General features: G+C 48.9%; 1 protein-coding gene across 5 annotated transcripts in view; it reads left to right on the top strand.

Annotated features, from left to right (window-relative positions):
* Positions 1-20,356, top strand: part of LOC144734428 (ras-related protein Rap-2b-like) — an 81,411-nt gene that overhangs the window by 39,878 nt on the left and 21,177 nt on the right. For 4 of the 5 annotated variants that reach the window (XM_078616615.1, XM_078616612.1, XM_078616613.1 and 1 more), the window contains exon 3: positions 13,323-13,689. In XM_078616615.1, the coding sequence (XP_078472741.1) occupies positions 13,323-13,610 (288 nt within the window). In that variant the 3' untranslated portion in view covers positions 13,611-13,689. The remainder of the gene's footprint in view (positions 1-13,322; positions 13,690-20,356) is intronic. The other variant, XM_078616616.1, reaches the window with a different exon arrangement.

Genomic DNA, 20,356 nt, shown 5'->3' on the forward strand with positions numbered 1-20,356 from the left:
CGCAATCCAAGGTCTAACTGTACTCGAAACGCATGTTTCTACATGTGGAGTGAAAAACCGGGGAACCCCGAGAAAAATCCACGCGACCACGGGGAGAACATGCACAATCCAAATATACAGGCTTCACGGTCGGGATCAAACCCACAACCTCCTGTATACCAGGCGAGGGAGTTAACATCTTGCCACCATGGAGTCTCCATACCTCACTGCCTTGGTCAGTGCCAGTTTGTGAGAGGATTGGGTGAAGGGGGGCCAGTTATGTGAGCCGTGGCAGGAAATCGAACTCGGGTCGCTGTGTTCTTTAGTGCAGTGCGCGAACCACTGCACCAACGTTCCACCACCAGAATCGTGTCATTGGTGGAGAAGACATTTTCTGTCGAAAATAAATGCCCAGTGTAGATTACGAGTAGATTGTAAATTAGCAGCCAAGAATGTAGGTCGGAGAATGTCATCAAATCTGGATGAAAAAAAAGAATTGTTTCTAAACGCGTATGCAATTTAATTGTTTCTAAATGGGTATGCCAATGTTAGCAGGGGTTAGAAGCTTGAAATACAGACCGAAATTATTGGAACACCTTCCATGTTAGAGCTGTGTTAGGTATGGGATCCAAGATGGCACCACAGTGGCAAGATGTTGACTACCTCGCCTGGTATGCAGGAGATTGTGGGTTCTATCCTGACCCTGACGTCTGTATATTTGGAGTTTGCATGTTCTCCCCGTGGTAACGTGGATTTTTCTCCGGCTCCTCCCGATATTCCCCTCCACATTTAGAATCAACGTGCGTTTCGAGTATTTGGCTGCTAAAAATTGTTCCACATGGCGATAAGCCGCTTCGTTGAGCGATCATTTGTGGCCAGGTTGCTTCTGAAAAAGAAAGCTATACAGCTCGGGGGTGGGCCTTACCTGCTAAAATTAAATAGGTGAAGAGAGATTCTGGTGGTACGAACGATGTCACTATGCCTCATCGTTACTTCCTATCAAAGTCCAATCAGCACGACCACCACCGTCTGGCTTTGGGGTTTTCCTCTGAGTCACCAGCCTGTGGTTAACCAATCCAATGTCTGTCTCGGTAGCCAGCCCTCCTGCGGCCCCGCACACATATCGCGCTCATCGCAATCTTCCGATGCCGATTACATCTTGAGCTCTTTATTGAAAAGTGTGGGACATAATGAAAGCGGATGATGCTTTCGGAAGTGTCCATTCATCAGAGCAGAGGAAGTGTTGTTTTTTTAGCGGAAGATATTGCACGAGTGCTGCGGGATGAATGAATAGTGTCGGTGTGTCGTATCGGCAATAGGCATCGTCTAAACCCACCTGTCGCTCTATAAAAATGGAAGTTAACACAATCGCTGCATTTAAGAACATAAATTATTTATGAAGCAAGCCCTTTGTATCAGTTCGCGGGGAACACCTGTTTTAACATAAAAAAAATGGGGATAGTTCAACATTTTTTTTTACATTTTCTGCTGTGATACGCAAAAACAAGATGAAGTCAGTGACTTTCCGCTTGCGCAAACAATAGGTGATGCTCTTTTAAACTAAAATAAACTTTGTGTCCCACTGAATACATGTTGAACTTCTTTCTCACTGTACGTAGCCAACCGTGCTAATCGGAGGAGCTCCGTAGCTCTTGTTCAGCAACGACCGGGCCACAAATGATAGCTCAACGAAGTGGCTTATCACGTGGAAATGTCTAGCAGCTGAATACTTTAAGCACACGTTTATAAATGTGGAGCGAGAACCCACAGGATCCGGAGAAAAATCCACGCGACCACGGGAAAAACACGCAAACTCCGAATATGCCGCAGGCGTCAGTGTCGGGATCGAACCCACGACCTCCTGTATCACAGGCGAGGTAGTTAACATCTCGCCACTGCGGCGCACATTCTGTGGTGGAAATGCCATTCCCATGTGTTGGCCAATTTCTCCAATGACAACCGCTCTTAACTTCTCTCAAAGCACCATTCCTTTTACAGTTATCATCATCATCATCATTATGTATTGCCCGATGTCACGCCTCGCACAAGTATAGAACAGAGACTGGTGACCCTTGGGGGGGTGCACCATTGAACAGGGCACTGTATGTAGGAAGTAGAATGACAATGTCAAACGGTTTCCATCAACACCGATAACATCCTACACGCCGTGGAGTAAAATTCGAGAGAAATTACAAAACTCTCGAGGTAAGAAAAGAGAGAGGGAGAAAACAAATTCTCTACGTAGATTCATTTTGCGCGCAACAGGACTTCTGGAGTTATTCTGTGCCACACCTAAAAAAAATAAACCATTTAAAAAAAACCTGCCAGGGTGGCGTTTTAAGCCTTGGGGCCGTCAGCCTGGACTCGCAGCGTAATAGGCATTCTCCCCCCACAAAGCGACGCTCAGCGGCGTGACTCACTCGCTCTGTGAATGTGATGATCATAAAAATAATACAACGCCATCACCCTTGCGTCGCACACATGCCAAAGCTTTTTTGAGCAATGCTGCTACAAAGATGACCACATGCGCAGCGCTGCCCCTGCGGGTGAATCACAGATGGCAGTAACAGGTCAAGGTGCGGCCTTGCTAATTAATTTTGCTCGACAACACTGCTGGTGGAAGGGCAGAGGTCGCAAACGGGTTTTGATTCCTTACCCGTGCCCGTACCCGGCCGCACCAGGGCCGGGTACGGGTACCCGTTCCCTACCCGTACCCGTACCCTACCCAAAATGAGTGATAAACGGCTACTCACCAGTGACTCACGGCCTACCCGTACCCGGCCGCACCAGGGTCGCAAACGGGTACCCGTACCCGTACCCAGCCGGGTATCGGGTAGGGTACGGGTATCGGGTACCCAGTTGCGACCTCTGTGGAAGGGCCTCCGCTCGAGGGAGCCCTAGAGAGCCACTCTGTAGGGTGCTTGGCCTACTCTTCCAGACGGGGTTATAGACGCCTTGGAAGAGTTGAGACTACCCCACCGTTTACCCCAACACCACACGTGAACTGCCGGTCGACAGTCTCTGGTGTAACCATTTGTCGTGCTGGGTGGACAGAGATTGAGGGGGGGGAATTCAATGAAACTTGCCCCATTGTTTGAACTGTTGTGCCTGGAGATCGAACCGGCGACCTCTGACCACCATAAGAGCCCTGCGGTGGCGAGATGTTAACTACCTCGCCTGCAATGCAGGTGGTCGTGGGTACGATCCCGACCCCTGTATGTGTAGAGTTTGCATGTTCTCCCTCCCCGTGGTCGAGTGGATATTTCTCCAGTTTTCCCCCCTCCACATTGACAATCGACGTGCGCCTTCGAGTGTTTGGCCGCTATAAGTGTCCACACGATGATACGCTGCTTTGTTGAGCTATCATTTGTGGCCAGTTCACTTTAAAAAAATAACTATTGTAGCTCAGTGGGCCCCTTACCTGATAAAGTAAAAACATAGACGCAAAAAGTGAAGCGTTGTCGCTTGCATTGTGGTGGTTGAACACAATGTGGGTAAGACGACCGTGTTTGGTACCTCAGTGAACCTCACCTGGTAAAGTAGAAAGTTTAGTTTCTAGTTTAGAGCTCTTGAACCTTATCGCGGGACTCTGGGGTCCCGAATAAACAGAAGTCAAAATCGTAATAATTTATTTGTTTTTGGCGACTCCATCCCACAGCGCACGTAAACGCCGCGACCCACCTGGCGCGGATCATTTTGCTGTCGTGTCGTCAAAGCGTAGCTGCGAGGATGAATACGCAGAAGAAACAAAACTTTGATTAGCGTATCGTGTAGAGCTTCGTCGAGAGGAATAGATTGCCGTATCGTTCGCCTTCAACGGACATGAAATGACGTCGCAACGCAGTTTGTGCGAGAGCCGGGGGCTTATGGGACCCCGGGGTCCTGCCATAAGGTTCACTTGAGCATCTTTGAGTTATGCGGCCGGTGTAACCCGTTAAACGTTACTGTTGGTGACCAAGATCCCTGTTCAGATTCAAAATACATTGCGTGTATTTTGAGCTCAGGAAATTGGATTTCAATCGATGCATCGTTGCACTCTTCCAGAGCACCGTAGGTGTTTCCACTCGTCAGTCACGCTCATCAGCATTGATATATTTATATATTTGCATTTATATATTTAAATGTGCATTGGACCAACTTCATGTATAGTGCGGCACTTTAGAATGGCAAGTCGTGTAACTGTCGTTTACCCCGCTGATCTCGTCAAAGAAAATCAACCATCATCACGCGAACTCCGATCACCCTCGCAGCAGCAGCGGCGGCTTCTGGCTGACCCGTCAAACAAAGACGGTCACTGCATCGCGCCCTTTCAGATGCACTTCTGCGGCCGTCTGGAACGCTCTTCCGACATTAGGAAGCCACTGGAGCTATGCACTTTTAAATCATCTAGATTGAATACTCATTTCTTTAGAATTGCTTTTTGTATTTAGCACAGACGTGTACAGTACTGTATACTTTAAATACAACAACCCTGAATACTATACCCTTATACAATGCACATCACACAGTTAACAGATCACCATTTCATATCAACTCAGCCCATCATCACCCTGCTGCCGATGATACAATCTGAATCGCTTCGTGCGAAGACAAAGAGTTGTGCTGATGATTGACTTGCACCTGTCACAGGGACGTGAAATTCCTTCCCCTCTCCACGTGTGTACGAATAAGAAGCACTTTGACTACAACAACAACAACAACACATTGCCATAATGCTTGTGTGTGCGCAAACTGTGGTGTGGTGAGTGTTTCCGTGCTGGGTGTGAAGTCGGGTGTTAACGTCTGTGGTATTGTGCACGCAAGTGGCTGGTCCCACGCAGGATTTTTAGCATCGTCTCGTAACGCACCATGGGGGAAGTTCTCTTTACGGGGGGGATGGGCACTGTGACTACAGCGAATGAGGTTGGCGACTCACTGAAGGATTGCAGCGCCGTTACATTCAGTTTGAGCTGGGTGATTACAATGGCAGGATCCACGTTATCGAGACTCCGTCCTCTTCATATAGCGAACAGAGGTGGCTGTGTGGCTCCCATCTCCCGAACTGCTCTTGTTACCGGTCCGTGATGTACGGGGCGACGTTGTGACGTCTACCGAAGTGTACAGCTGCGTTCGCACTCGTCCCAATCGGCATGTTCCTACTCGACTACAGGATGTTGGTCAGATTGTTTGTGTTGCGTTCATCGCGTCCGTCTCGCTCGCGTTGTTTGCCCCGGGAGAAGGCAGGATTGTTTGTCTTGTTATAAGCATCGACATTGCCGGGGATACTGTGTGGGCAGAGCTTTGGAGGTTGTCGCGTGTCCTCTGTGCAGCAGCAGCAGCCGCGGGATCTGGCAGAAGGAAGATTGGCGAGGTGCGATGGCATCGGCCCGCGTCTATGGCCAATCGGGCATCTTGGTCGGTCTACTGGACATCCATGGGTGAAGTGTGCAGGGTGGGGGGGCACGGGAGGAGCAATGCCCCCCCCCCCCCGCCAAAACTGAACACCCTTATTAATTTATTTTCAGTAGTGTACGATTAAGAAAAAAAATAAACAAGTTGATTATATGCACCCGTGATTCCTAATGTGCGGGACAAAGCGAACCCTTGCCCCCCCCCCCTCCCAAATATAGAAGTCAAACTCCCACCTATGTGGACATGTGTGAAAAAAACTTCGTAGCTCATCGAATTTCCCCAGGATAAATATTTCTGGTTTTAAAAAATAATAATTCCGAGTTATATTATCACCGATGGGGGCTTCTGGTACGGGGACAAGTCACATGCGTGGTAATGCAGGGGCGTGGTGGGGGGGCTCCGGGAGTGGCAGGTGGTGGCCCCCAGAGCAGTTTTTTTTTGTTACCATCGACAGAATACGGGTGAACGCCTGCGGCGGTGCGGCCAAGTCCACGGTGGATGGAACATGCTAATGGCTGCTTTAAAAATAACACCCCGCCAGGGACCCCGGAGTACAGAAAAAAAAACTGCGTGAATCTAGGCAGGAAGCGATGTACCGTTCGTGCCCCCGCCAATGTATTTCGTGGCGAGGAGGCGTTTGGCAGACGCGGGCGGAGCAGCGGAAGGGGGCTCCGTTTCTCGTCTTCTCAGGGAGGGCAGGAAGCTTGAAAGTGGAAAACGCTCGTTTATATCGGAATATTAATTCATACTTGAGAAATCCGATGAGCTATAAAGCTCTTTTTCGCAGATGTCGGGTTGGGGCAGGAATAAATGCTTCAACAACAAGCGATAGAAAAATACGATTGGAGTGCAATGAAGGTAAACGAATCACCCACACACACGCACAAAGACAACTTCACCATCCCAATCCTACCAGGGAAAGCTCCACCGAGGCATTAACGCCTTTTTCACAAGTGACCTGGCCGCAAATAAAAGCTCAACAAAGTGGCTTTATCGTTTGGACTTTCATAGCAGCAAAATCATCTCAATAATCACCATTGCATGTTTCTGAATTACGTGGGCGCTGTACACGCTGAACTCCAGCGCTTAGCGGCGGCGGCAGCAGCAGCAGCCACGCAGGAGAGAGAGAGAGCGCGTGGCGGAGGTGAGCACAGCAATGTTGTTAACGTCATCGTAATTTATTGCATCGCTATAAATAATGTGTGTTTATTATTATTATTTACACTATTCAAGAACCCCCCCCCTCCCTCCAAAAAAAACCAACGCAGACATCCGAGAGGGAGCGGAGGTCACGATCGCGGAGGGCTCTTGGGGGCTCTCTGTGCCCCCCCCCTTTCATCGTGGGGGGCAACGTGTGGCTATCTGTGTAGAGAGACATGCGAGATGCATGCCACGGTCTTTGCCATCGGTTTGTCATGCAAAAGGCTTCTATCGCAACGCGTGCGTGAATGCACGGCCGACGCTGTACCGTGACATTCAACATCGATTGAGCGAACCTTGGGTACAGTGCGGTGTTGGGAAACGTTACGCAAAACGTGAAGTTGTCAAGTTCTTCATTTTCATTGTCATGAATTGTTTTCAGAATGCAGCCTGGTTCGCTGGAGCAATGGTGAAGTGGTTAATGTTCTGCGCTATGAACTCGCCAATATTAACGTGTGTGTCTATGTTGAACTTTTTTTGCACCATACGTAGCCAACCTTTCCAATCGGAGGTGCGGGGAGAAGGACAACAATCTAAACACAAAGAGCAGTTCCGAAGAAATGTTGGCCAGTGAGCAATGGTGTCGGACCCTACTAGCAAAACGACGATATCGTACTGAAGTTGAGTCCCTATTTGATGTATGTATGTTGAACTTCTTTCACACCGTAGGTAAGCCAACCGTGCTAATCGGAGGTGCGATCGAGAGCGTCGTATTTGCAGTGGGGAGAGGGAAGCAGGGGCGGAGTCGCCATTATAAATAATGTTATTCGTGTTCAAAATTGCATAAAAGTTGATATCGTGGAATGCACCGTTAATGTTATGATAGTTTATCGTATCGTTAGATGACGTGAATGTCAACAACCACTCAAGCGACCGCAACCGTACGCCACAGCAGCCGTCGAAAACAATCAACAAACTGTCCGTCCCAAATAAGCACGCCAACGACCACAAAACCGTGAACGACCGCTCAGACAACCCACACACCACAGCACTCAACTCGACTCAAAGGACCACAAATAAACCACTCGAGCCACGAATCGTCAGGTCACCAAAAAGCGCGCCGCACGAAACTTGCACGTGGAAATGTAACCCCTAAAACGAAACGGCGAAAGCGCGGCGATGCCACCCGGCCTCGAAGAAGACGCACACGCATGCAGACAGGTGACTGCTCGAACACAACTGCAAACCGCGGGAGATCTCTCCTTCCAGCGGCCGTGGCGGCGGAGAGTAATGGCGGGATCGCACGGCTGCTCGCTGTCATTCGTGTCATTCTTGCAGAAATGTACACCCTCGGAACCCCAGGATTTCGAATGTGTGCAACACAAAAGATGTTTGGCTGCAATTTCTGGAGCATTTCTCTGCCGCAGCATTGATCTGGGCAAACTGCATTGGCCCCTTGTGTGGATAAGAAGTCGCGAGAAGGGATTTCAGAAGTGGTTCTTTGGTGTCTCCTTAAGCGGGCTATTCTTCTACATGGTGGTGGTGGGGGGGGGCCGGTGGTGCACCATCTATCAAAAAAGCCTCTTATTTTGGCGTAGTGCTGATAGCACCAGTAGCACAAATGTAATAAAATTGGGATGAAGACGAAAAAAAACACGCGAGAAAACCTGCGAAAAGATTAATAATATATTAACAGCGTGAGTCATTGCACAAACGTTCCTGTGGAAAAATGAAGGCTCCCTTCCCGCGTGTAATGATAGGGTTTAGGGGGAGAGAGAGAGAGGGAGGGAGAGCTGGGTGGGAGACAGATAGGCAGGCAGGAGACAGACGTGCAGGAACAAAGGGCACACAAAAGGCTGCTGTCCAACACGTGCACCCATGCGCTCCTTAGCATAAATGCATGGCTCTCATTCGCGTGCTGTTGAAGTGGTTTTAATAAAGGCAAAAGCTTAGGGCAGCTCTGAGGGTCTTTCAGTTTCGTGTGCTGCTCTGCTGCATACGTATGGACGTAAAAACGCTCGCGCGCGCGCACGCAGCAAAAACGACAAAAAAATTGCACAAGCAGGCAAGCGCTGACAACTTAATGCGTTCGTACGTGCACCACCCACTTGAATGTGGTGTTGATGAGGCGAAGGATTATGGCGATGATACATTTGGATGACGATGATGAATATGAGATAATGACAATGAAGATTGTGATGCGCATTCGATGTGATATGATACAATGAAGCTGGAAATATTACAATAATTTCTGATGATGACGAAAGATACTTGGTGAAACTATTAGAGGATAATAATTGGAATATGATGGGGATGATGAAACTATAAGTTGGTGATAATGAAAACGTGTTGACATGTTTTTAAGTGCCATTGGTAATAGCACACAGTACGAAGAGCAGTACTGCTGTGTGGACACTAATGATTAAGCTGTTTCATCAGAGTTGCATTAGGGTGTTCCTGCACACACTATCCATAACAACTTGGGCCCCATCCTTCCAATTCCTCTGGGTAGTGCCTTTTCACACCCTTAACCCCATTCAAGGCCCACTGGCAACGACCTGGTATTATTACTGTGGGTTATTAAGCCCTTATATCATAATGTACTTGGCAAGGCGGTGGAACAGTCGGAAGGTTGCATAGCTCTCCGATGCGTTTTCGTGTCGGTGATGTCTGACATTTCGCTCCCAGCAAGTTGTGCGAATTGTCGGACATCGTGCCGGCTACAAGTGATTCAAGCTCAAAGCACGCGGGACAGCGGTTGCGGCACAAACGCACAAACGTGTCCGCAGTAGAATGTTGCATATTCAGATTCCGGTTTGTGGCCCCATCATCAGCTTCCCCCAAATGGGTCCGAAAGGCAATGACTACTTTGTGAGATGTCAGAAATGATTCACCCTGTGGAGAGATGTGGCCTCGTCATGGGAACGTGGAATTTATCCATTGTTCACTGACTTGCGATCCGCGAATCACATCTGAAACTCTGCACGACTGCATCGAGAGAGAGAGAGCGAGAATGTGATGAGATAAAGTGAGAATTTAAAGTAAATTCATTTATAAACTATTATTTAATGCTTTAATATTAATTTTTATTTACTTTATGATTATTGCTACCAATTTTTATGTAGTTGCGTTATTATCATTTTCATGTGTTTTAATAGCTTATTTATTTATGGCAATGCATAAAACAATATATAGGTTTTTGTAGGCCAATATCATTATCCTTCGAGTATTGCTAATTCAAGAGCATCTCCGGCACGTATCCCTCGATGCGAATAACGAGGGAACACCGGCACTGATGGAGGCACGGCGGTGGTGCCGTGGTTAGTGCTCTGCACCACTGAACCCGCCAGCCTGGGTTACATTGCCAGCCATGGCGAACATCGGTGGAAAGTCAAATCTGAACCTCTCTTGAATCTCCCACCCTGTTGCCTCTCCACACTGGCCAGTGTGTGGTGAGGTACGGTCATACAACCGCAATGACTAGCACGGCATGGAGAGTCCTTTTCAATAGGGTCCTGCATTTCTGGATGTTTGGCAATTTCCATGTTTGCGTGTTTTGGTCGATGGGTGGGTAACCGGTGTGCGCCCAGAACATACCCAGGCATACAGGGGGACAATACTCAGAATCAGAATGTTTATTTAGACTGGGCAGCTTGAGGTGCCATGGTGGTGAGATGGAGAAGGTCGTGGGTTCGATCCTGACCCTGATGCCTCTATATTTGGAGTTAGAAACATGCATTTAGAGTATTTGACTGATATTTATTTCCACATTCATAAGCCACTTTGTTGAGCTATCATTTGTGGCCAGGTCGCTTCTGAAAAAGAGCTATTATAGGTCAGTGGGCCTTACCTGGTAAAATAAAAAAAAATAGTTATTGTGGAATAGTTTCATCTTGGCACCATAGGGAGCCGGTGGTGGTGTGGGTGCTGTCTTCATCAGTAACGATAAGAGGATATGACCCCGGGTGCTGTTAATGGAAAAGCATTCGCTTCCTTAGTGAAACACATGGAAAAATGAGAAACTGTCAAACGCTATGGATAGCGTAGGAGACATTGGCATTGTGCAGAGGTCAAGATTCCCACTCAGTCCTGTCTGCCCCGCTTGGTTATTATGTTTTTCTGATTTATTCATCGTGTGGAAAACGAGACAATAAAAAAAAATCTGCTTTCACCCCCAACGCACCGCCGGTTCTTGGCAATGTTTTAAGAATAAAGCTGCCCGATTTTGGATGTGTTTATTAATCTCACCGGGGAATTCACGCAGCTGTGCGTTCTCACTTCTGCTCTGCCCGTGTGTCTCTTTAAAAAAAAAAATGCAAATTTGTCATCGTGAAACTCAAGTGTCTTTTTCATAATTGAGGGTCGATGTCCATGATAGATGCTTTTCATCTTTCATGATCTTCGTGGTCTCTAAAAGAGTCCTGACCAGCCGCTTGCATTCTCTGCCCAAATTATCCATATTCTTATTCCACGACCCTCTTCCCTAACATTTTCCATTGTAGGATCATCTTTGTGATATCTCCAGTTGTAACCTTCTTAGGATATGCCCCACACAAGGCACATTTCTTCTCGTTGGACCTCTCAGTAATTCCAGCCCGTCGCAATTCTTTTTGAGAACATCTTCATTCTTACTCTTTATTCTCATGCCAGCTTACTCTTTACCATTCATCTGCAACACCGCATCTCAGCGGCACCTACCATCGTTTAAACCTGAGCCTGTTCGCCCTGTGTTCCTTCGTGTGGGTGGGCGGGCATTGGGGGGCCGAGCACATTTGCGTGCGTGGGAGCACTTTAGCTGGTAGCCCCATTGTGCTGACAATGTATCATTGTGCCTATGTAAAAAAAAGCTTTGAAATAAGCAACACGACTATTTTGAAGATGAAACCCCAACTCGCCGCTGCGCATTCAAATTTTGGATGCCCCGTGGTCAACGGGCGTTGGGGTCCGCATGATAATGTTTTTTTTTTACTCGAGCGGCAGACGACGATGATGACGATGCGGCGAGCGCATCGACCACCCCCGACGCCCCCCCCCACGCCCCGCCCTTCTTTGTGTGGGCGAACCGAGTGGGTGGCTTGAATGTGTGAATTTGATATTCGTGTGGGCTGCGATGAGCCGGTGGTGGGGTGGGTAGGGGGGGGCGGATTGGTGGTTGTGTGGCTCCTGCGAGCAATTTTTCAAGAGCCGGGGACAGCGTGTGCCGCGCTCGCTCGGCAAAAAGTAACAGTGGCCGCTCGTTTGTGCGATCAAAATGTCTCGTCCGCCCTGCGTGACTGCGTTTTGTGGTCGTGTTGTTCGTTATAATTTGTCGACGAATGTGTAACCCCCCATTGCCTTTCGTTATTCATCCCTTGCTTTATCATCTTTTTTTATATCAATCTATCATTTTAAAGTCGCATTAATAATAAATGTTGTCCACTATCATGGTCAGGACCACGTAAACAACCGCAATTGTCAACGCTGCCATCATCATCATATTCACCATCACTTTAAATCACGCCACCACCACCACCACGATCATCATCGCTGCTGCCACGACAATTATCACCACCGCAAGCACCATCAGCACTCCCTCCACTGCGATAACTACCATTATCACCGCCACAATATGTAATAACAATCCATCACTTTAATGCCCTTGCAATGCACAACCACTCTGCACTATTCCCGTCGGCTTTGCTCGCATTGGAAATACCTTGATCACCATTGTCATCATCATCATCATCATCGGCCATGGTCAATCCACCATCATTGCAAGTCCTCTGGTGCTGGAGTGTGGTTGGCATGGGCCCCTGGTGCAAGGAATTCAATGTGGGGGGGGGGGCGGGGGGGTTGCGCAATGTGCCCCAGCACGTGGGCCACCGGTGCAGACGCACCACGTTACGTGCTCGATGGCGACGGCTATTGTGTAACGGGCGAATATTTTGCGAAATTGCTATGCACACAGCAGCGTTCGTTGACGGTAATGCTCCACGTTCATTGAGCTGTGGGGCAGTGGTCATCCTCGTTGGTCGCTCTTAAGCCAGTGGTGGAAATTCCGCATTCGCCACGGCGAGGACCTCACACGCGTGATTCCCACAGGTATCCCGAGGCCTCAATGGGCAGTTCCCATGTTCGCCCTGTCCCCCACGAGGAGACGTCTGCAAGTTGCAGGGTGGGGTCCTGTTCACCGCTGGATCCCGGAACGTGCGAGCGGCTTGGCGTTCATTTTATTTAGAGAGGCGTCGTAGCGCCGTTGCTTTTAAAAGACATTGCAATCACCACGGAGAACTGTAGCGACACGACCGCACTCTACGATAGCTGGCGCCAAACTGTGCCACACGCCCTCCCGCATCTCCTTGTGGGAGCTTCGGTATCGATAAAGTTATTTTGTCTGAGTTTTTTCTTATCAGATTGAGAAAGGGTTAACTGACCTAACAATCAGTAACCGATCGGTTCCCTTTATTTTATTTTAGTTTTTCTTCTGATTCCGTACGTACAAGTACGTCATCGGAACTAAATAAAATAAGAAGTTTTTTTTAAGGGTTAATAACATCCCCAGTTCAACGCGAGTGGAACATTTCCAATCACGCGCCCTTCCGCATGATCTTGTGGGAGCCTCGGTACGTCTTCCGACCTGTACTGATATAAAATAATTTCATTTCGACTTTTCTTCCGATTCCCGTACGTACGCGTACGCCGTTGCAAACCGAGTCTCCACCTTCAGTGTGGAAAGGGTCAATAACATCCACAGCTCATCGCGAGCGCAACATCACAATCACACTGGACGATGCCCCCCCTCCCGTCTCTCCCTCCCCCCACCGCCGCCGCAGGACGTACGAGGCCTGCGCGAGCAGATCGGCCGCGTCAAGCGGTCGCAGCAGCGTGTGCCGCTGGTGCTCGTGGGCAACAAGGCGGACCTGGCGGGCCCCGGCGGCGAGCGCGAGGTGGCCGAGGCGGACGGGCGCGCGCTGGCGCGCGAGTGGGGCTGCCCCTTCCTCGAGGCGTCGGCCAAGACGCGGCAGGGCGTGGACGAGCTGTTCGCCGAGGTGGTGCGCGAGATGAGCTGCGTGGGCGAGTCCGAGTCGCGGGCGCGCTGCGCGCAGTGCTCGCTGCAGTAGCGGCACGCGCCGGGGCGCGGGCGGGCGCACGCACGCGCGGGGAGGGCGCGTGCGTGCGTGCGCTCACACACACCTGCAGGTTGGTGGTGGCGGACTTTTTTTTTCTGTTCTTGTTTTTTCTCACCGATTTTTTTCTTTTTTTTACGGGGCGTCACGGTGGCGAGATGTGAAATCCCTCGCCTGGTATGCAGGAGGTTCGTGGCTTCAATCCTGACCCTGATGTTCTCCACCGTGGTCGCGTTCAGAGTATTTAGCTGTGATAAATGTTTACATGATAAGCCACTTTGTTGAGCTATCATTTGTGGCCAAGTCGCTTCTGACAAAGAGCTATGTAGCTCAGTGGGCCTTACCTAATAAAATAAAAATAGTTTATAGTTTTTTGTATGGAGGTATGTTGAACTTCTTTCGCACACATTGGAGCAATACACTTTTAAATATACAGGGTGCTCCAGCTGTCTTGTGACCCCACATTTTAAATGTTTTATAGAATTAAGTGGGTGTCACAAGACACCTGGGCCACCCTGTAGATTGAAAACTCATTTCTTTAGAACTCCTTTTGTGTGTTTAGTTTGTTGTCCTTCCCCAAGCACCTCCGATTAGCACGGTTGGCTACGTACGGGGCAATTGAAGTTCAACGTACATACATACAGACACCCATAGACTCGCACACATTGGTATGTTTTATGGTTATATTTTGTATGACTATACTCCACCATGCTGCTCAAGTTCCTCAGTATGGGTTGGTGGAGTGGATGGGGGGGGGTATGCAGGACGAGTTCAAAACAATCACCACTGATGTTATGTACGTATGTATGTTGAACTTCTTTCGCACCATACGTAGCCAACCGTGCTCATCGGAGGTGCAAGGGAAGGACAACAAACTAAACACAAAAAGCAGTTCTAAAGAAATTTGTTTTTTTATTTAGTAACACATTCCTGCGGAGGGAGCTGGTAGGAACGTTGGGTTGCTCGGTCAATGGCCAGGGTCAACGGCGGCGTGGTGTATTCCGCAAATATGCCCGACTGTGAGGGCGGGCACAAGCCGGCGTGAGTAGGTTAAACGTTGAGTTTTATAAGGGCACCACGGGGTGACCAGCCCCTCCCCACCCAGCCCCACCCCTCCCACCCCCCACCCAGCCCCACCCTCCCCACCCAACCCCTCCCCACCCTCCCCTCCCCACCCAGCCCCTCCCTGCACGACAGACGGATGGACACAATAATCCCCTGTGGGCTGGTGTAACCAGGAGGTTCCTACCAATATAATGTTGTAGTGTGTAGCAGCGTGGTGTATAGTCTGTAGTGTATAGTGTAGTATATAGCAGTATGCTCGAGGTGCGGTGGAAGCAGAACAAACTAAACACAAAAAGCAGTAAACAAGAGCCCGCTACAGAGTGCGAGCGACGACGGGCAATGGGAGTTACAGATGTTCCGCGAACGACAAGCCCCTGAGGCCGCCAGGTGCCCTCGGGGCAGGGGAAAGGTGGCTGGGAACACGGCCCTTACTAACGTAGGAGCAACGTTCAGGTCCGCGGCCTTTTTCAGTTGGGGGGGGGGGGACGTGGGGGGGGCGGTAGTTGTGCTGTTGTCGCCGTGTGTGTCGATCACGATCAGAGCTCACCCCATTTGAGTTCCACGTCTGATTTGTTTTGGGTTTTTTTGGCAGGCATTTGCATGGTGGGGTAAATCGCAATCGACGTGACGTATTTCGCTACGTCGCGCCTTGCGAAAGGTGTAAGGCGAGTAGTCCTGCATTGCTCACGGAGTTAATAAGCACGGATTGAAGAGGGCACTCGGGGCTGTATCGCGCGTGCCGTTGCTTTGCATGCTGGGAGCTTCTGAATTTAGATTCTGTGACAGCTTTCACTTAAAGAAAAAAAAAAGTGGAGCGGCACTCATCTCTGTTGGCAGCTTTTAGCTAGTGGAGGAAATTCCACATTGCCATGGTGGGGGACAGTTAGGCTCTCTATAGGAAGACCATTTTTTTGGGGTCTTTCGGTAAAGTCACGTAGATCGGTTCAAAGAAAATAACATGAATACGTTTTTGTTATTTTTGTTATTTTCTTTGAACCTATCTACGTGACTTTACCGAAAGACCCCAAAGAATATGAATTCCTGCAGTCACGAAAGCTTTGCCAGGAAGACCATTGTTGAAATTCCACATTTGCATAGCCGTTGGCAATAACCGGGCACAATGGTTACACATTTTAAACAAACATTATTTTGGTGCCTACGAGGTGGAAATGTATCAGGACCACAGAGCGATGAGTGTGTGGACTGTGAATGCCTTGGCTTAATGCGCCTGGCTCTCAACTGATATGGAAGTGCATTTATTTTTCCGACCCAGCCCATTTTGTCCATTCTCCCTTTGCTTCCTGCCACCAAGACTTTATGGGTTGCGGGCAGCAGGGGAGAGAGGAGAGAGAGGAGAGAGGAAAAAAAACAATAAAGCTGCCTGAGACATAAACCCATTTTGACGGTGTCCAGGGATGCGAGCAGGCAAACTGAAAAGTGGGTTTCTTTCTCACCGAACGCAGCCCTAGAGGCAAATCAATACCTCCCGTCGTCCCTCGCCACTCACACGGCACTGTGGCCAGCGCCACATTCCCCGCACGTGCGTGGCGAGAGCACGGCTAATGCAGGGGGGCGCGACGACACGTCAATGCTCGTGCAAAAAATGGATGGTGTTTATTTTCAATTGAAATCCACGTTGTGCGTGCGTACATTGAACTTCTTTCGCACCGTACAGAGGGGAAGGGCGGCAGCCCTGCAGTTTCTTGCTCGTGCCGCTGTTGGCAGAAGAGCCCTCTAAGAGAAGGAAATCTCCAATAGGGTGCCCCCTTAGGGCCTATTTTGGCCTCCTCTTCCACACTGGTTCTGCAAACATCGTGGAAAAAGTTGACGGATTCTGCTGTTGCATCGCGTTTACGATGCCGGGTGGGCTGAGGCAAGGGAATTAAGAAACTTTCCAGCATTGTTTGAACCGCCAAGCCGGGAGACCGAACCAACGGCCTCTGAATTGCAAGTTGAGTGTCATAATAACCATTACTCCACGGCACAATCCTACGTTGTATGTACCGGGGTTCATATGACACGCACGCAGCCACTGGTGCCCACTGCATTTGTCACAATGTCAAAAAATATAATAATAATAAGAATCAGTTGTTGGATTTTATTTTGCGAGGGGTTTATTTTCCAGTTATTTACCAATTGGGAAACGCGCGTTCGTGTAAAGAGAAGGTAAAGTGATTCACATTAAAAACTGTCACAGTTTGCGGTACACAACCTCGTGTCAAACAATCGCCATGAAAGTTCAAATTCACAGAATTAAGTTTTGAAGTCACTTGAATGGGACTACCTTGCACCTTCTGAAAATGCCCTTCTAATAGAAATGTTCTCCACGTGGCAGTCAACAGAGGTTGAGATTTACTGAACGAATAAAAAAATAAATGTTCTATCATGCTTTGTTTTGAATTGTATTGTCATTGGTGGCCAGGCTGAGAGACCATCAGCTAAGTACACTTGAGAAACCCACTTTAAATAAGGCTGCCTGTAACCTAGATTCGATCTCGCCCCTAGGTCAAGGGTCTGATATGGGCGTTTATATAAACCTTCTGGTCCACCTGCAATGAGTTTGATGTTGTCCAGTCACCAGAAACTGCACAAAAATCCATTTAACTTAATTCAGCGTAACCTGGCTTTGAGGTTGAAAGTTTACAAAAATATCGGATGACTGACACGCAGTCTGAAATTAGCCAGGCGTGCACACTGCTGCCCACACACCACTCCCTTCATAACTGTGCCACGTTGGCCACTTTGATAGGCATTTGCTAACCTTTTTTTCATGGAATTATCTTTCAGTTGTATTTTATTTATTTATCATTTGCAGGTTGTCGGCCTGATGCCCCCCGCCCCCACAATCCATTGCGAACAGTCAATTACAGTCTCTCCTCGTTGTGATGACAGCTCGGTAGAAGAGAGGGAATTCTTACATCAGGGGGCATGGAACTTCCTTGTTTGCGTGACAAAATAATAAGGGGGCAGGGCCCTTAGCAAAAACAAACACTTGGGGCTTCATGAGTGTTTATCGACATCCCAGAGGGAGAGCCAAGCAGGTCTTCAACAAAGTAAAGGGCATTTTTTGGTGATGATATTTTGCTTTTGCTAATTGCTGTGCCACAAAGCACACTTCCTTTCACGATTAATAATTTACGCGCTTCTCGGAAATGTGCGCACACACGCACGCACACACGCGTGCGCACACATCGTCCACGCGCACAAGCATGCGCGCGTCGCAAACGCAACCGCACACAAGCAACACGAACTATTCTTTACAAAAAACCGTGGTCAGGAGAGTAAATTCGTGAGCAAAATAAAATAAAAATTCAATAAAGGGTAATGTTCCCACTATCAACTCCGGTGGAGTAAAAGCCACATTGCTTACTCTAGCCAGTGACTCTGTGTGCTTAAATCGCAGACCTGCAAACCTGTAACAAAAAAAGGTTTTTGCTCGCTAAGTGGACCCAAGGCATCGTTGCACCAAAATTCCAACCGAGCGAATGGTGGTGGCGTGTGTGTGTGCGGTGTCGTAACATTTTACATTTGCCACACGTCCGCGGGCGCCTGTGGAAACGAAAACTTCACAGGACACGAACAGCGAACATCGTGGCGCTCAACGCACGAACGATTTCTGTTTGGCTTTTCAGTCAATACCAATTTAAGTTACGTACGCACAGTGTGTGTGTTTTTCAATTTTTTTTTAAAACGTCCTCTTATATTTATTTATTTTGCAAGCTTTTAGGGGAATATCCTGGTTCAAACTGGCCCGAGCCACAAAGGAGACCAATTCTCACCGCTCGCCATTCATCCAATACCTTCATTCTTCCACTGCCATTCAAAATATAGCCCACCCAGGTCTCAATGCAGTGCGTTATCCAGTACCTTGTGGACGGTTGAAACGTGTAAGTATTCTACAAGTTCAAGTTCATTTCAGTTTAAGCAGGGTGAGGACTCAAGAGACCAGGATAGTCTCATGAGCAAGACAAGACAAAGATCCCCCGTGTAGCCTTAACAGACTGTTGGGGCAAGTGCTGTTAGCGAGCACCTATGAAGGCTGGAACGGCGCACGAGGCGGTGGATGGCCAACACCACGCCCGGCCATCTTTGTCCGCCCAGTAGCGATTTTACACACCGCACCAGCTACTCATTTGAGGCCGAGTCGACCTAGGGGAGGCTCAGGACCGTTTCAGATAATCGTCGCTGGTATTGGCCATGAGCAGGATTCGAACTTGGCTTGCTGGGTTCGTAGCGCAGCGTAGCGCTAACCGCAGCACTCCCGCTCCCCCACGGTAGTGTAGCGGTTAGCGCAAGAGGGACCCGGGTCACCGACGTGGCCAAAGCAAGAGAGCAATTGAAATAAAGTACTGCGTTGGAGCAAATAGAAATTGGGAGTCGGGAAAAAGAAAACAACGCTGAAAGTTGTTTAATTGTGTGGAGCCAGCGGCGTAGCGCTACAAACCCCGGTGGTCTTGAGTTCCAATTCCTGCTCGTGGCCACCACCAGTTAACAAATGATCTGTAGCTGTCCCTGGGGCCCTCCCCTAGGTCGATCTATTGTCTAAAAAAAAACGATCAGAGACCGGTTTTGTCCGTCCGTCTATTATATACAAAGACCCCCCTATCAGTGACCAATCCGTCATTCCGTTGGACAAAAGACCTGTTCATGGACTCTAGTCTTGTCACTATTGTTACAGGAAAAGAGAATGCATATACAGTATATCAGAGGGCTAATAATGTAGCTGATTGTTAGTTTTAAGAAAAAAACTATACTGAAGAAATCGATTCTTTAGCTAAGGAGAAAGAGTCAAAAGGTAACTAACTTCATAACGATGTTTTTGGGTTAGACCGCGTATATATAAGTGTGTCGTTAAACCCGACACAGCCGATTAGTGAGGTTTGTCACGTAAACAAAACGTGCCAGTTTGTTACTAGTACAGCACACCGGTGTGTTGGAGTATCGTGATGTTTCACCAGTAATTACAACCAGCATCATCAGGCGAGAGCCGGAGTTGTGGAGAAATCCCCCTCCTGTTTCGATAACTAAGTTCCATAATAAACAGCCACGTGTGTAAATATGGATGGAAGTTTTTTGCCAAATGTGAAGCCAAGCCGGGCTTGGTCAAATCAGATGAACCCAGCAATGCCTGTGATCCATGTATAGATAACCCACGGAAATAATCGGGAGAAACGAGATAAAACCACCGCTTTCATTCAAAACCTCTACAAAACTCCCACCAATCTCAGAACACTCCTGAGCAATACTCTCCTGACACCTGGGCTCAACATCGCTCGTACAATGTTCACTCAACTGGTTGAACACAATGCACACGACCGGTTGCTGTAAGTGAGTGACTATAACACATTCCTGCGGAGGGAGCTGGTAGGAACGTTGGGTTGCTCAGTCAATGGCCAGGGTCAACGGCGGCGTGGTGTATTCCGCAAATATGGCCGATTGTGAGGGCGGGCACAAGCCGGCGTGAGTAGGTTAAACGTTGAGATTTATAAGGGCACCACGGGGTGACCAGCCCCTCCCCACCCAGCCCCACCCCTCCCACCCCCCACCCAGCCCCACCCTCCCTACCCAGCCCCTCCCCACCCTCCCCTCTCAGCCCCTCCCCACCCAGCCTCTCCTCACCCTCCCTTCTCCACCCAGCCCCACCCCTCCCATTTTTGGATGCACGACGGACGGAC

This window comes from Lampetra planeri, chromosome 51, assembly GCF_965212315.1.
Source record: "Lampetra planeri chromosome 51, kcLamPlan1.2.h2, whole genome shotgun sequence".
In the NCBI taxonomy this organism is placed as follows: domain Eukaryota; kingdom Metazoa; phylum Chordata; class Hyperoartia; order Petromyzontiformes; family Petromyzontidae; genus Lampetra; species Lampetra planeri.